General features: G+C 45.5%; 1 protein-coding gene across 2 annotated transcripts in view; it reads right to left on the bottom strand.

Moving 5' to 3' along the window:
• Rnaseh2b (ribonuclease H2 subunit B) overlaps positions 1 to 16,418 on the bottom strand; it is a 74,855-nt gene that overhangs the window by 5,811 nt on the left and 52,626 nt on the right. The window contains exon 10 of one of the 2 annotated variants that reach the window (XM_060391290.1): positions 11,547 to 13,379. The exons of the other annotated variant lie outside the window; for it this stretch is intronic. Within the exon in view, the coding sequence (XP_060247273.1) occupies positions 13,347 to 13,379 (33 nt within the window). The 3' untranslated portion in view covers positions 11,547 to 13,346. Of the gene's footprint in view, positions 1 to 11,546; positions 13,380 to 16,418 lie in introns of those variants that run through there. 2 annotated transcript variants of the gene reach the window in all.

The following is a 16,418-nucleotide window of genomic DNA, read 5'->3' as shown; positions in this document are numbered from 1 at the left end:
GGCCCAAAGATCTGTGACTCATCCTGGTTGCTGAGGCATCAGTGCATCAGTTATTTTTATTTCCTCCCAAGAGGACAGGGGCAAGGCTTGACTCTTTACACAACCAACCCCAGGGGTAGGAAAGGAAGGTGACAAGAGTTGACCTCCCTGCTCACATCTTGGCACCCATGCCCTTGTTGAGAAAGGGACAGGTGTTAACCCGTAGCCCAGCAAAGCAAGACAGGATTAGACTGAATACAAAGGGCAGACTCGGTAGCTGTGAACTCTATTTCCAGTTTCTGGTATGCTGCATCTGTTTCATCAGCTCTGCTGGGATGTAGCGGACTTGCCTAGCACATGCGTCTCCCTGCAATACCCATCCACGATGTAAAGGAGGGTGGTGACAGCCATCGTGCTCACCTCACGCGAGCACATAGGAGGTGCACACGTGCAGCTGTGTTCAGGTCTTGACCATGTGTGTCTTTCTCTGTCACTTCCCACTTCACGTTCTGAGACAAGAGATCTCACTGAATCTGAGTTCGCTGGTTCGGCTAGACTGGTCGGGTACCCCTCCCAGAATCCATCCGCTGCAGCCCCCGAATGCTCCAGTTTACAGATTCGCACTCAGTGTCTTGATTTCACAGGGTGCCTGACTTTCACGGTGAGAATTTTGCCTACTGAGTCTCTCCCCGGCCCCACCTCACAGGTTTGGATTGAGGATCCCCTGAAGTTAAGGTGACAGCACCGCTCATGGTAGTTGTGGCTGGTAGCGGTTGTGAAGTACCAACAGTGTGCCTGGCCCTGGCCCTGCACGCAGAGGTTGCCTGTTACCCCAGTTACTAGAGACAACCCTGCCTGACAGCTCGTCTTGTCTTGCCTTGGACCAGGACTGAGTTGACAGTCTGACTCTCAGTTACATCAGAAAGAGGTAGGGCAGTTTGGAGGGGTGGACCCAGGAGACATGTTGGGTCATGTTGGAATCCCAACTCTGTGCTGCAAGTGTCCTCCCTTCTATACAGGATAGGGATGATCAGACAAACTGCCTCATGGGGTGTTTAAAAATTGATCGTAAGGGTGGCATCTCCCTGTTCAAGTGTGAAGGGAAGGAGAGATGACAGGGTTCACGGCTCACTGCTGCCTCTGTAGGCCTTCTTCTTCCAAACTCTCTGGCTGTGTTGTGAGTTCTTCTAGCCCCACCCAGAATAACCATGGTGAGGCAGTGGCATCTCCTGGGAGACCGAGAGCAAGGCAGTCATTTGGTGGGAAGCCTTTCCAGTTCAGTTTGGAGGGAGCAAAGCTAGATCCTGTGGTTTTGGCCCCGGCTGCAAGCTTGTTTTTGCTGGGGTCACGGTAGAACACACCCCTTCACTGAACGGGATACTTACAGCCACCAGAACTGTGCAGCAGGTGCCCCAGTCCAGGCTAAAAACAGGACAGTTTTGTTCCACATTTGCTCTAATTTAAATAATCCTTTCCAGCTGTAAAAATAAAGTAAACTAGAAAAGGTAATCCTTCCCTGCATCTGGTATGGCCCTGGAGCTGCTATTTATTCTGTGAAACACTGCTAGAGACAGTCTTCCCAGGGCTTGGGGTGTGTCGGTTACTTTTCTACTGCTGCGTTATAACGTCCTGACCAAGGCAACTTACAGACGGGTTTATTTGGGCTTACAGTTCCAGAGGAGTAAGAGTCCACCATCACAGTGGAGAAGGTTCTGTTCAAACCACCACACCTGGGAATCTTGGCAAGGCCAACAAAGTGCTCATGGGGACCCCCTCCTACCTCAAATGCACCTTCTTTTGGTCTGGAGTCTTCTTCTCTGAGTTGAGGCCCCAGAACCAAGGTGAGGGATATGAACTCCTACCCAAGCCATTAGCTCATGGAATGTCTATGTCCTGGCACATACCTGTACATACTGTGTTCCCACTGAAGAATCTGATGCTCTGCCTCACGGCCACCAGCAGACCTAGGCTTCTCAGATAAGAGACTCACTCATCAACGGTAAACGCTTTATGTGGTCGACAGCATGAGTCTAGGAAGAGCCCTCCCCAGAGCAGAATATTCTAGAACTGCCCTCTATACCTACAGCCTGGCAGGCTCATGTTACCATATAACCCTGCCTTCCTCCAGTCCCTCATAGCTCCTTCCACTGCAGAGCACCCGTCCCAGGCACAGCCTATCCAGATGGCTGGTCCTCAGACCAGTGACTGACAAACCCATTGGAGGGAGGTGACAGTTTCCCAAACAAGAAGTTGAAAACACTCTCACTGCCCCACTTCAAGGGCACAGAACTCAAGCCCAGGCTTCTAAGAGCAATGCTGCTCCTGCTCCCACTGTCACTGTCCTGCCTACCACAACAATCCTGGATGGTGGAAGCAAAGTGTTGGGGCACTGAGGAGGAGAGGGGTCTGCTGTTTTCTCCTCCAGTGGCTTTCAATGTACCCAGCTGATGCCAATTCCTGGCGCTTCATTCCATCTTGATGTCTTATCCCTCTCCTGGGCTAAGACTTACCCATTCTTTACAGATGTCTGGCTTCCCTGTCCCTTCTTAGGCTCTTTCTTTCACTTCCAACTTTTATTTAGCTCAAGTTGTGTGAGAAAGAAAGAGAGCATCGACCCGCTGTTTGCCTGGCTGAGGGGTGAGGTCATTCCCTGGAGAGAGCGGGTGCTGTGCGATATAGCCTGGAGACTGAAGAAAGCAAGCAAGGAGAGGAACTTGTTCTCCTCAGAGGACCATCTGGCCACCACAGACTCATGCTAATCTGTAGCTTTCTTTCTCTTTATTCTTTTTGGTTTGTTCCCCCAGGAGCACTTCATCTGCAGCTGTAAATTCAGACCTGGCCCCTCTGAAGGCAGGCGTTCATTCGAGGAACATGTTTATTCTCCTCCCTCCCACCCTTCTGGTAGGTGTCAGGAAGCCATTGTTATCAATGGTGGGTCTATGTGGCTTTAATGTCAGGGCTGCACTTTCAAATGGAAATCAGGCAATTACGTGCCACATACAGAAACCTGACAGATGCAGAGGTTTTACACAACTGGCCCTGTCTGTGGGACAAAGGCACCTGGTGCTCCCCGAGAGGCTTTTAAATAAATAGAATATGTTTTGAGAGCACAGAAAAAATTCAAGAATAATTAACTGTGTGATGAGCATTCATAGATCTTGTGGCTGTTTAACTTCCAAACGTGCTAATGATATGTCAACCAACTCCCCTGAGTCATTCTTTAAAGGTGGCATGAGAAAATCCGTTTCCATGTGTACTGAAACAGAGGAGGGTCTGCGCTGAGTGCCTGCACGGTGCCATCCAAAATGTTTCAGAGGACTTTGAATAATTTTATATGATTTCATTCCTGCTCAGGGGCTTCCATTTGATGTGAGGTGGGGAGGGATGCATCCAGTGGGGTCTAATGATGGCACTCTCTGGAGATCTTAGTGGCATGTCTAAGCCAGCAACATCTACTGAGGTGAGCATAACACAGGTATGGTTTATTAGCCACACTGCAGAGAGAGGAAACTGAGGGATAAACCTAAGAACCGGCCTGCAGACCCAGCCCTACCCACTTCTCTTAGCTCTCAGCCACTGGCTGGAGCCTTCTCTGTGTTGGAAACAAGGTATGGACTCATGACGCAGCAGCTCTGTTCAGACATGTGTCGTCATGAACCCAACAGGAGAGAACTAAATAAAACTTACAATTTGATTTTCTACTGGAAGCATCCAGCTGTTAAAAAAGACTGAAACGTGAAGTGAGGGTCTGCTTTAGGCACCCCAGAGTAGGTTTATGCTTTACCACAGGCAAGAGTGTTCCCAGCCAGGTCCTGGTCTCCTGTTGGTTGCGGAGAAAACACTGAGAGGCTTTTGATCCTTTGACTTCAGCAGGCCCTGGGGTCCTCCCCCCTCCACCTATGCTGCTTGAGCTGTGGTTTTGGATACAAAAAGGGAAGGCAGCTTAGAACAGAAAAACTCAGGGGACACTGTATTTCTCAGAAAAAGTAGGTTTTAAGAACCACAATATTTTTTACTTATTCTTTAAGGATTTCATGCATATATGTATATATAATGCATTTTGATCATATCCATTCCCACCCTTCCCAAAATTAAGTTTTAAATCCAGAATATGATAAACAAAGCAGGTTTATGCAGGGCTCTTCACTCTCTTTGCAAAGCTACAAAAGCAACTTGGAAAGGTATGAAAGCCCCATTTTAGAAAAATTATATTAATCTAACAAAACTGGACACATAAGGACCAAAACAAAATTGCAATAAACAGAATCCTCACGTAACCTTCCCATCCTGACATATTTTCCTCCAGGCAAAGTAGAGAGACAGTGAAGGCGATTCGGAGCTTTTTCATTGTTAGCATCGTTAACAATGGGATGGGAAGCAGGATGCTTCTAGACAGAAGCACCTGTGCCTTTCCCATCTTTACTGAGCACGCAAGTCTGAAAGCGTGACTGTAAGATGCCAGCATCACATGTTTTAAAGTATTCTCAGTGTCTTATTAGGCCCTGGGAAATGACATCCCTACAGACTATAACTTGTTCAGCCCACATTTGGACAGTCACGTCCAAATGTCACGTCAGCGAGACTTTATGAGTACAGCTTCTGAGTTTATGAGGAGATACAGTCTCACAGTAAACTTCCTGATCTTTGGCTCTTACAACCTTTCCACTCCATCTTCTGCAAAGTTCCCTGAGCCCTAGGTGGGGATGTTTTGGAGATGCTTCCATTTGGGACTTGGCTGCAAAAATCTGATGGGGGGGGCTTTGTTTGTTTGTTTGTTTGTAGTGGGCTCTGTCTATTGCAAAGAGGAGTTTCCTTGATGAAGGATATAGCCTACACTTACCTGTGTATGTGTATGTTTATAGATTGTTGTTAGAGATTATGCTGGTCGAGTAAATTAGTGGTTGTAGATCTTCCAACAACCAAGACTTCATTAGCACAGAGTAGTTAGCTAAGTCTCTAGTACCAGAAACAAGGCCTGGTTTCTCTCTTGTTGAGCAGGACTTAAATCCAAGAGCTGTTGGTTACCATCAAGGTATATGTGCAGCTACTACTACATGCTTAGGGTTAATGTGGTATAGGCCGTAGCTGGGTGGGACTGCTGGTTGCCTCCCTACTTTGGAAGCTTGCATGGTGACTCTGATACCATGAAAGTTAATCTGCAGGGAGTGGGTATTCAGGTAAGTTCCAGCTCAGGCGCCCCTGGGCCCTGGGTCTGAAGTGAATGATATTTTCAGTAATAGGGACATACCTTCCATCTCTGGGAAGTAACCGAGGGCATATCAATAGGCTACAGGTTTGGGGAGACTTTTAGACAGCCCTGACCAACAACTCCAAAGAAGGCTTATAATGCTTAGTGTTGGGATTTTTGTTGGGTGGTTGTTGGCTCTTGGAGGGAGCTGCATCAGCCTAGATGAAAAAAGTTCATTAAAACTACGTGTGTGTATTTATATACTGAATTACATGCATTACAGATTTTTAAAGATAGTTTCGTGTGATTATTTGTTGCTTTTTCAGACATCCATCTTGTTATTGTACCTGTCTCCCACCTTTTCCTGTATTTACTTCCCGGCCTAGCTCCAGGTTCAGTGAGACAGCCTGATTCCAGTGTGTAAGGTGGAGATTGACTCAGTAGAACACCCAACATCCTCCTCTGGCCTCTGGCCCCACACATATTTGCACATAACACTCACACACATGTTCAACCCCCCCCAACATGCAAAGTCTGACCACCCAGAGGTTAGAGGCCTCCCAGTGAGAGACCCTGAGCCAGTTTCTAGCTATTATAACCAACCTAGCACACCCAGAAACAAAGCAGGAGAGCCCGGGGGGAGTCTAGCCCAGCCAACATGGTTATAACTACACACAAGTTTCTAAGTGAGGACTCATAGCTGACACTATGACACTGCTCTCACAGAGCAGTGAGAGAGAATGAGAAACTGTGGTTCTAGCCACTGAGTTTGAGGTGGTTTGTGATATATTAGACAGATGACTTGAACACATCATTCTGACACATCAGCGTTTAGCTCCTTATAATGAGATTACACGTGTGAATTTTGTGTATCAAGGAGGTTGTGGCAAAAGGAAGGTTTTAAAGAATAAGTGAGAGGGTCACATAGGCCGACGGAGAGAGATCTTGGGGACTGGAGGCTGGAGTTAGGTCAGAGTATTGGTGGGTACATGCCTTCTCAGAGCACCTTATCTGAATTTCTTGCACCTCAAAGAACATTAAAGATAAAGTTGTTTACAGATATCCACACTGCTGCAAGGCATGCAAGTATCCATGAAGGAACTTCCTGAAAGTCCTTGAGACAGTAACTGTCGCAGACAGGTAGGCACGAGCTCTCTTCCCTCATGAGTTCTTGGTTCCAGTTTTGCCTAGGTCTGACAGGAAAGATTTTGTCTTGGTATAAGCAAGTTTTACAAACTTGTCACCTCCGCTTTTCATAAGCAAACTGATGTGGAGAGTTCCTGCTGCCCTGGTCCAGATTCTGGTCCCACTGATGTTAACATGAAAGGGACATAATATGTCAACATGGGAAGGACATAGACCCTGCGCCGTACCTCATCTGTGTTGGCAAGTTGTTCCTGTTGACTTGATCTGACTCCTGAAACCAAATATCCTTCCTTCCTCCCTCTTTCACCTGATGCTATCCTGCTTTGTGTAGCCATCACTTCTGTTTGTTGGTTGTATTTTTATTTTCCAGTTTTGCTGAAAATCAAATTAAAAAAAATTAAAAAAAAAACCCATTTCTTATAATGTTGAGTCATTTCAAGGAAGAAAGACTTTTGGATGCAGGAGAAAGCATCTTCTAAGGGAGATGGTCACATAAGTCTATGCATAAATAAGAATCATGGATGTAAAAACTTTAAACTTTTTATATGAATTTCTAGAGAGCTAAAGGGAGATGATTTTTAAAGTATGTGATCATAGATACTGGAAAGTATTACAGAAGATTTGAAGTATTCAAGGCATCGTCTCACTTATCACTGGTGCAAGTCTTAAGTTTTTTGGCCATCATTTTTCCGTGGAAGAGTTTGCCCACAGAATCCAAACAGTGCATGCACAGTGGAAAACTCAGGGCTAAGCTCACAGAGATGAATCATGAATGGTGGGGTTTAAGCTTGAGGGTACTTGGCTTTGGGAAAATCTGGGGGCCTTGAGACAGATATAGAACTTACTTGCCTTAAGAAATGATTGCATGCCTGGCTGTGTGCTAAGAACAAATCTCATATATGCTGGTATTCCTGGGAGAGAAACACATTATCAGTTCCTCACAGAAAATGAGGCTCTAATAGGTAAAAGCCTATTCCAGGTGGCAGAGTTAGAACTGAAATCCTGGCCTCTCTGGGTCTGGAGTCTTGGGTTCTTTCATCGACAATCATATAGCAGTGTGCAGGCCAATCCCATTGGAAATCCTTTTGAGTCATTTCTGGCCTCTGTCCCCCTGACTACTATACCATCCTCATGGTAATTATTTTAAACGAAGGCTTTTAAATATCAGTAGCACTGACTTAGTCTCCCATCATGGCTCCAACTCATATAAATGGGTCCACTTCTCACTCACCTACGGTGACTGCCTCTAGGCTGTGAGACCTGCACGTGAGCAGCTCAGAACAGTGTACTTAAAAAAAAAATCACACTTCAAGCATGGGGGTGTAATCATTCACTGAAACGTGAAAATAATAGCTCCAGGAAAACTACTAGTTTTAAAAAATGGAGTAGTCTTTGAAGGTCCAAGGAATCCTTCCCCAGATCATCTCAAAGCAAAGATCTATATCAGACATGGTGGCAGACATCTGCAGTCTGAGCATTTGGAAGGTGAGACTGCCATGTGCATAAGGCTGCCGCGTGGCTACTTGGCAAGACTTTGCCAAAACAAAACCGCACCCTCCCCACAGGAAAAAAAAAAAAAAAAAAGCAAGGAAACAGAAAGCTCATTGTTCTCGTTCACATTTTTGAAAAGATGTTGGGTGTTGGCCATTCCTTGATGGCTCACTGGTGAAACTGGTGCAAGTCTCGAGTGTTTTGGACATGCGTGAACACACCCCAGACACAATCCTTTGTCTTGGATTTTCTTGGTCTTATAACTCTGTTAGCGGAGGGAAGTGGGAGCCATCGGCACCCTTCCGAGACTTTGCAACAGCAGCACCTGTGTGGAGAGCACTAACTAGAGGCTGGCAGCAAGGGGACCAGCTTCCCTTAGGTCACCAGTGGCCTCTGTCCCCTCGTTAGCAGTGGAAAGCAACGTGTGGCTTTGGTGAAGACACACCTTTCTCACACTTGGGTAAAGGAAATCTCTAGACTTCCATTGTGCCTTGCCTAGACCTGTTCAAGCTCAAGGCCCCCAGACAATTGTCAGCCTACTGGGCTAGGTCCCTGTTGGCAAGTTAGCCAACTACTGTTCTAACCACAACTTAAATTGGAATTTGTGCGTTTAGGCTACAGCACCAGGCAGAAAAAAGGATAGAGTACCCAGGGAGAGTCCGTGGTCACAAAACTCAGGCTGCCTGTTCCTGAATTCCTGTCTATTCCTATGGTGAGGGAACAGTAAATAAACTGCACCATAGGCCAATGTGGGGCCCTGGTAAGTGTCACCCCCATCTCCAGCGAGTCCCATTTATTCCGGTTAGGTCCACCTTCTCCATAGAGAAATCCTATCTGCACCTGAGAGCCTGATGTTGGCCTGTTTTGATCTATTTCTGTTGGGTTTGGGAGGATAGATTTCCATCCACGTTGCCTGGCTCTGAGAAGGCCCGCCTAGCCTTACTTCACTCAGCTGTCACTGACCACTGCCAAGGACACAGTCCGTTCCCTGAGCCGCCATGCTGGGTGCCACAGAGCAGAGATCACAAGTCTGGCAATTAGTCCTTCACCATCCTCCTCACACTCAGCTGTTCTGTCCAGAGACTCCTAGGGAGGTGGTGAACAGACAGAAGAGAGAGCATCCCCTGTTGAATAAATTAACTCCACACCACATGAAAGCCAAGCAGATATTGCCAAAGGAGCACCAACAGCACAGACTATTGTTAAAATGCCGCTCCCTGAATAGATGTACTCTGCACTCCTACCCAGTGGACATGGCTTTGAAGCTACCTGCTTGGGTTAGTTACCCTAATCTTCTTGCGCTGTTGAGACAGTGTGCCTGCCTGCCCTACTGGCTGGCAATAGAAACTTTGAGGAAGTGTTTTGAAAATAAGAGGCTGGAGAGCTGGCTTAGTAAGCAAAGGGCTTGCTGTGTAAGCCTCTGGCCCTGAGTTCAGAATGCCAACAGTCACAGAAAAGCCAGATGTGGTAGTGTGTGGTGTAATCCTAGTGCTGGGCAGATTTCAAGGGCTCAGCAGTCAGCCAGGTGAGCCCAAAGGGCAAGTTCTAGGTTCAGGCAGATGCCCTAGTTCAAAAAGGAAGGTGGAGAAGGGACTGGGAAAGACATCCCCAAGTCAACCTCTGACCTTCACATGTGCCTAAGTGGGTGAGAATGCACACACAAGCGTGCCGTGTATGTGTCCATACCCACATACCACATATAAACTTGAGTTGTTGGAAGTGTGGATCTTGTGAAGTCTGTTAAAAGTGGGAGTGAGATGGAGAGGAAAGAGAATAGAGGTATGAGGGCATGCATGAATTACCCCCCCCCCCACCGCCGACACAATCAAAGCATGGTTAGGCCTGGGGCCTCAGCTGTGATTTAAGTTTCACAGACCACTGTATGACCACTGTTGAAGGGTCTCTGTCCCTTACTCAGCTGTCGCTCTCTGTGACAAACTGGACAACCCAGGAACAGACGGTAGGGAGGGAGGTGACAAAGCTCACTATAGTGGTTATACCCAAGTTGCCGGCTCATCTCTCCTGGCAGTTGCTCTTGGTACAGGAGCTCCCTCTTCATGAGAAGACCCTTCCTGTTGGGCTCGGTTGTGTGGGGTTCACAGAATCACTTTTATTTTGCTTTTCTCAGAAGGATGCTTTCTTCCATAAGCCAACAGAACACAGTTGTAATTTGTAATAGTTCTAGATCTTCTGAGTATTTCAACAGGCAGACTTAATCCTGGCCCTGTTAGGTCTTTTCAATTTTATTTTCACACTGGCAAGGTCTTAAGGCTAAATCAGAAGTAGAGGGTCGCCAGGATAGTCTCATGGCTGAGTATGTGCTCTGACGACTCAAGGGGTTTGGTATATAGATTTAGTCCATGGTGTGTTGGATGCAAGGCCCAACCACTGGGGCCAGGGATATAGAGGCAGAGTTTGGGGCAATCTACCTACATGCTTCCTTATTGCCTTAGCCAGTGTTCTATTGCTGTGAAGAGACACCATGACTACAACCCTTATAAAAGAAAGCAGTTAACTGGGGCTGGCTTACAGTTTCAGAGGTTTAGTCCATGATCATCATGGTGGGGAGCATGGCCACACACAAGCAGACATGGTGCTGGAGAAGGAGTTGAGGAAGACATACTGATCCACAGGCAGGAGAGAGAGAAAAAGAGAGAAACAGAGACAGAGAGATTGGGCTTGGGGTGAGCTTTTGAAACCTCAAAGCCCAACCCAGGGACACGCTTCCTCCAGCAAGGCCACACTTCCTAATCCTTCCAATCCTATCAAAGAGTTCTATTCCCTGGTGACTAAGCATTCAAACACACCAGCCTATGGAGGCCATTGTCATTTAAACCACCACGGTTATGTTCCCATGACCACAGTGTGAATCCAACAATGCTGCAAACAGTTAAAGTGACCACCACGGCGAAGCCTATAATGCTGTATGAATCCATAATTCTGGGCTTGTCTCTCTCCAGACCACTAGCTCAGCCGGGTCACCTAGCCTAAGGAACCAGTTTTTTTTCAGCTCTCTAGCACAGCTTGGTCTCGAGAGCCGGATTTCCTGTAGTATCGGTGAGAGCGGAGCTTCACTAACTTTCTAACGAATCCTGCAAACTATGAGACCAAGTGCAATACAAATTAGGATTATACAATTGTATTTGCTTCCAGAAGTGGCCCAGATATCTTCAAAACCTCTAATGGTGTGGAAACAATGTACCCTAACTTTGCCCCATGGAGATAGCCATGAGCACCACTGGGAGCCGAGTTCCTAAAGCACCCTGGTTACTATCTGCTGGGAATTTACTCACAGCAACTGTGAGACTTAGGGCTCTCCCAGGCTGGTTGTTTTTCTCTATGCTGTTTTGTAGACAGGAGCAATGGCCCTCAGCCTGGCTGTGACATGCTCTGGGACAGCTGAGTTTCATTCTAAAGCCCTGAGAAAACCTCAGAACAAAATTAATCCCAGCCTCACCTACAAACTGACACAATTTAAGCCAAACCTACATTCCCGACTGAGGAAGAGGGTCAAGGGATCACACCAAAGGCTTCTAAGACTGTTAAAGTTGCAGGAGCTAGAAGACCCACTATTTGGTTTCTGGTAACATTTGCTAGGTGTGAGTAGGAAGCATGAAACATTGAAGTATGTGTGACATGGTTCTCCAAGAAACTTAAAAAATGAGGCACAAGTAAAAATAAAAATCCTGAGTGAGACTTCAAGGATCTAATGCTATTAGAAAAAAAAAAAAAACTAACAGAATTTTTCAGCTCTTCTGACATAAGTTATACATGTTTATTTATATAGAACATTTCCAAAAGAGGTGGAGAAATACCACTTACACTTTCAATACAAAAACTTGAAATTATTTCTCTCCAATAATTTTCCTTCCAATTTATATCTCCTCATGAATTACATCTATTAAAAGTGTTATACAGGCTGGGGAGTCAGCTCAGTGAGTACAACAGTTGCTCCTCAAGCCTGATGTCCTGAGTATGGATACCCAGGTAAAAGCTGGACACAGCAGGCAAATACAGGAGACAGAGACAGGAGACTCCATAGAAGGTTGGAGCCAGCTGGTTGGCTTACACAGTAATGAGACAGTGGGAAGATGAGGATGGGCACTGAAGGCTGTCCTTTGGGCTCCAGGCAACATGCACACATACAAACACACCCATAATTCTTACACCCATTTGCATGCACACACACACAAACACAGACACACCAACCACACAGATATACACACACACATGCACACACACAGACACTCATCCCCCCAAACACATGCTTATACACACATAGACATACACACACACCACCACCACCACTACAACAACAAAGTCCCAAAGTGAAGCTGAATCTTTGCTTGTCTGCATGGTTCTCTCTAAGCGTGTGTTGCGAATAGTTGGTACTCTTTCTGAAGCAGGATCATCTACATTCCAGCTTGGTCTCTAACTTTGTGTGCAGCTGAGACTGTCCTTGAAATTCCTCGTTCTCCTGTCTCCACCTCCTTAGTGCTGGCACTGTAGGTTTACGTGGTGCTGTTGGGGATCAAACCCATGGCCTCCTCCATGCTAGGCAGGCAGTCTTCCAACTGAGCTATAACCCAGCCCTCCACACTGGCTCTGTAGAGTTGGATTTGGAGAGGCAGATTCATTTCTCAGCTGCCAAAGCACCAGTGTTCACCATCATTTCCATGTTGGGAAGGAGGCAAGGGGAAATGAGACTGCTGGGGAATGAGGCTCAGCTTGGCTGAGAGTCAGAACTCAGGACTGTTCTCTGAAGAGGCTGGGGTGCTCTGTGAACAAGGGAGGTCAGCTGAGCAGCAGCCAGCCTGCCCTGCTGTGTGCCCAGTGCAACAGTCACCTGAACCTCAGACATTTCTGCCCCAAACCTCCCGCTGCCTCCTTAAAAGAGCCTTGCTGAGCATGCTCCCCCAAACTGCTTTTTGGCATTCATTCCCAATTCTCTCTCATTTACTCTGTCCTGGCTCTAAGAGATCAGACTAATACACATGCTGGACAAATCTTTTAAAAACAAAGCCATGTTTATAACTCTAAGAAGTTATAAAATGTACATATTTGGGCATCATTATTGTATTGGAAGCTGCCAAGTTGGTAAGAAGGAGAGAAGGTCAGGTTTCGGGTAAGTATTTTAAAAGGCTGAGAGTTGGTTTGCTGGAGCCTGTAGTGTGGACTCGTGTGCTTCTGTCAAGGCACCTCAACAAAAGTGGGAAGCCAACAAGTCAGGCTGGAGGAATGACCTTGGTTTCCCAGGAAGCCTTCTCTTCTGGACATTTTGAAGTCCGAGGCAGCTGCACTCCTCAGATCCACACTCAAGGGTAGCTTGAACTAAGTGCAGCACAGAACACTGAGCCGAGATCTCACAGCACATCCATGGTCGAACTAAGAGATGGCACATTCATCACTGGTCCATTAACAGATGCTACAGGCCCCTGGTGGTCTTCTTGAAGGTGCAGAGTGCTTTTGAAAGAACAGAAAACTTTGCGACATCTTAGGTTGCACAGGAAGCAGCCGAGCCTGGCGTGGGCTGCATCACTTGTCACTTGCCCCTTTTTCGTCTTTGTGCTGGCATCTAGAGAGGAGAGAAATGGACCACCTGAGAGCCCAAGCATCACTGACAGAACAGAAAAGGTTGGCTGGAAGCTTGGATCCCAGGATGTAGCAGCAGTGTATTCTGCTGGAGATTCCATCCCCCACCTCCCAGCTTGGCCATCTCATCTCCGGATAAAACCAGTTGACTAGAAAGAAATCCTCCCTGCAGTGTACAGTTTATTGTTTAAAATATAATACAATGTTTATATCACTCGTAGAATGGATACCATCATTGTGGAAAAAAAGGAAAAACACAAGAAATGCATGAAAACATGATCCTAAGGTGAATAATTCCTAAGTGATTTCAGTTTTGTGCTTCTTCCTCCTTTTCCCCTTAAATGTTTTTCAAGCACGAGCCTCACCTTCACCTGAATGTCTGGCAAAACAGATAGGCATAGACTTTCAGGGAGAAGGCCCTCCCATCTCTGAAGAATTAACTGCACACGTGTAGCAGCTCTAAACTGGCCTCTTTCAGAGTGTAAGACCTTGCTGAGGAAATTTATTTCCATCCCACAATGTGGGTATGATATAAAGGTAGCAAGGCCCTCCTTCCGTTCTCCCCCTCCAGAACTCTTGCCCTGCTCCTACTTGGCTTTCTCCATAGCCCTGGCCCCACCCCCTGGCAGGCTATTTGCATGCTCACCCTGAAATAGATACATCTCCAGGGCGTGTTTATTTTGTTTTGTTTTGTTTGTTTGTTTTTTGTCTACCACACCGTCAGCTTCATATCTGGCACCTAGAGCCACGTTTGACATACAGTAGGTACTCAACACATGTTCTTAGGAAATAAGAGATTTTAAGCTCATTCCTCAATTTCTTTTGAAAGAACTATCAACACTGTTTTACTCATATATGCACACAAGGAAGATCACTCTAATGTCTATGAAGACCTCTTATTCCTCTATAATCTCACTTAATGTCTTCTGCCCTCTCAAACAGGCTTAATTAGCAAAATAACATTAACATAGTACAGTAAATTCTAGAAAGTTGAATCCTGATATCCTAATAGTTAAATTCATCTGCTACACAGAAACTTTATGCTCCAGTTTGGGTCTGCTGAGGACAAACTGACCTGTAGAACTTATTAAGAATAAAACTTGAAGATGAAGCAAAATATGTTTAATTTTTCCTTTCTTATTTTTTACTATTACAAATTTATAATTTCATTATAAGAAACTACTTTAGGATAAATGGCTATTGTGTAGATATTTCCTCTGAACTGAAATATTCCTCTCTGGGGAACAGTTAATAAAGACTCAGGAAATAAAACTCACAAATTTCAGGAAGTTCCTAAAACTTAGAAGATTCACAAGGCTCCCAGAAAACTTAAGAGATGCTGTAACAACTGCTGAAGTGAAGGACATGCATTTGTTCAAGGAGCTCCAGAATGCAGCTGCTTTGAATCGTTACTCATGTTGGGTGGGCTGTTTCATGATGCAACTGCCTCTGAGTCATCCATGCTCCTGTAAAGATTCCCCCATTCATAGTTCTGTAAGTGATGCCTCAAAACTGACTGGTTTACAAGGTTGAACATGAGTGGAATCATATCTTCACTTAGTTGTTGGTGTCCTGTCTGGAGTAAACATATATTTGTTCATATCTTCTCAGGAAGAGCCATGCAACAATTAATTGTTGTGCTCATTTGTATTGTTTACTTATTTTTTTTTTCTTTAAGCTTGACATATCTGGGAAGAAGAAACTTCAATTGAGAAAACACCTCCATCAGATTGGTGAGTAGGCAAGACTATGGTGAATTTTGTTGACTAATGATTGATGTGGGAAAGCCCAGCCAACTGAAGGCAGTGCTGCCTCTGGGTCAGTCCTGGGGTATATAAGAAAGATGGCTGAGCAATCCATGGAGTTCAAGACAGTAAATACTTCTGGTCTCTGCTTTGGTTCCTGCCTTGAATTTCTGCCCTGTCTCCCTTTTATGATGGGGTATAAGTTTTAAGATGAAATAAACTTTCCTCAGTTGCTCTCGTATTCATCAGAATAATAGAAAAGAAAAGCCTAGTACAATGGCTACAAGCTATACAGAGAAGGAGGGAAAAGCCCTGAGGAAGCCAAAAGAAAGAGGCCTGAGACTGACTGCATTGAAAACAAAAAAACTAAACAAAACAAAACAAAAACAACGCCATCTTGGCTCTGCAGGACCTTACTTTGGGCACCTGTAAAACAGGAGGTAGTACCTCTCTTTGGATGGCTGTAAAGATTAACGTATATAATGATATATGACTGCTTTGGAAACTATAAAGTTCTAGTAAACATAGCTAGGAAAACTTTGGTCCAGCCTGACAGCCCCAAAGAGTACATAAATCTGAGGATTGTGTAAATCTCCGTACATAAGAAGGTATGAAAACCGAATCCTTCCAGTTATTTAGACAAATCAGGTCTTCCATATGCTTAACATCTTGCTACTGCATGCACCATACCTAGGCCTGTGCAAGACAAACAACTGAGCAGCCCACAGCTCCTGCTGCTGGGAGCTGGCCTCCATTGGCCAAGGGAAGTGAGTGTTATTGAGGCAAGACAGAAAGACAGGAAATCTAACGCAATACCAGAAAGGAAAGAACTGATCACTCTCTGGATCCTGTTTGAGCCTCTTGCTGGCTGCAAGTCAAGAATTTTACCACAGCTAGCCAAAGCCCAACAGAAGCTCATGAAGATTACCTATATAAAGGCAACACTCCTTTTTCTGGGGGATTTCTCAAATAAGAATGTGAAAGCAGCCAACAAACCATGGCTAACCTTTGTAGTCCAGTGGCATCTGCAAGGTGTTAGGTTCTCTAAAAGATTTGGAAAAATGCTGATGAATAAAATTATGAACCATACTGATAGACAAAAAAGGTACCTGGACCTTTTCGTGACCCACATATAGTAAGAATTTCTTTGACTTTTTGAGGGTGTTTCACAGCACTCCTTTATTCTTTGTAAACCTCTACAATATACTCCATAAACTTACAGTTTATGAGTTTGATTCCCAGCACCCACAAAGAAACCAAGGTGTGGGGGCCAATCA

This window comes from Meriones unguiculatus, chromosome 9, assembly GCF_030254825.1.
Source record: "Meriones unguiculatus strain TT.TT164.6M chromosome 9, Bangor_MerUng_6.1, whole genome shotgun sequence".
In the NCBI taxonomy this organism is placed as follows: domain Eukaryota; kingdom Metazoa; phylum Chordata; class Mammalia; order Rodentia; family Muridae; genus Meriones; species Meriones unguiculatus.
Note: the sequence above shows the minus strand (reverse complement) of the source record. Positions and strands in the feature narration are given on the sequence as shown.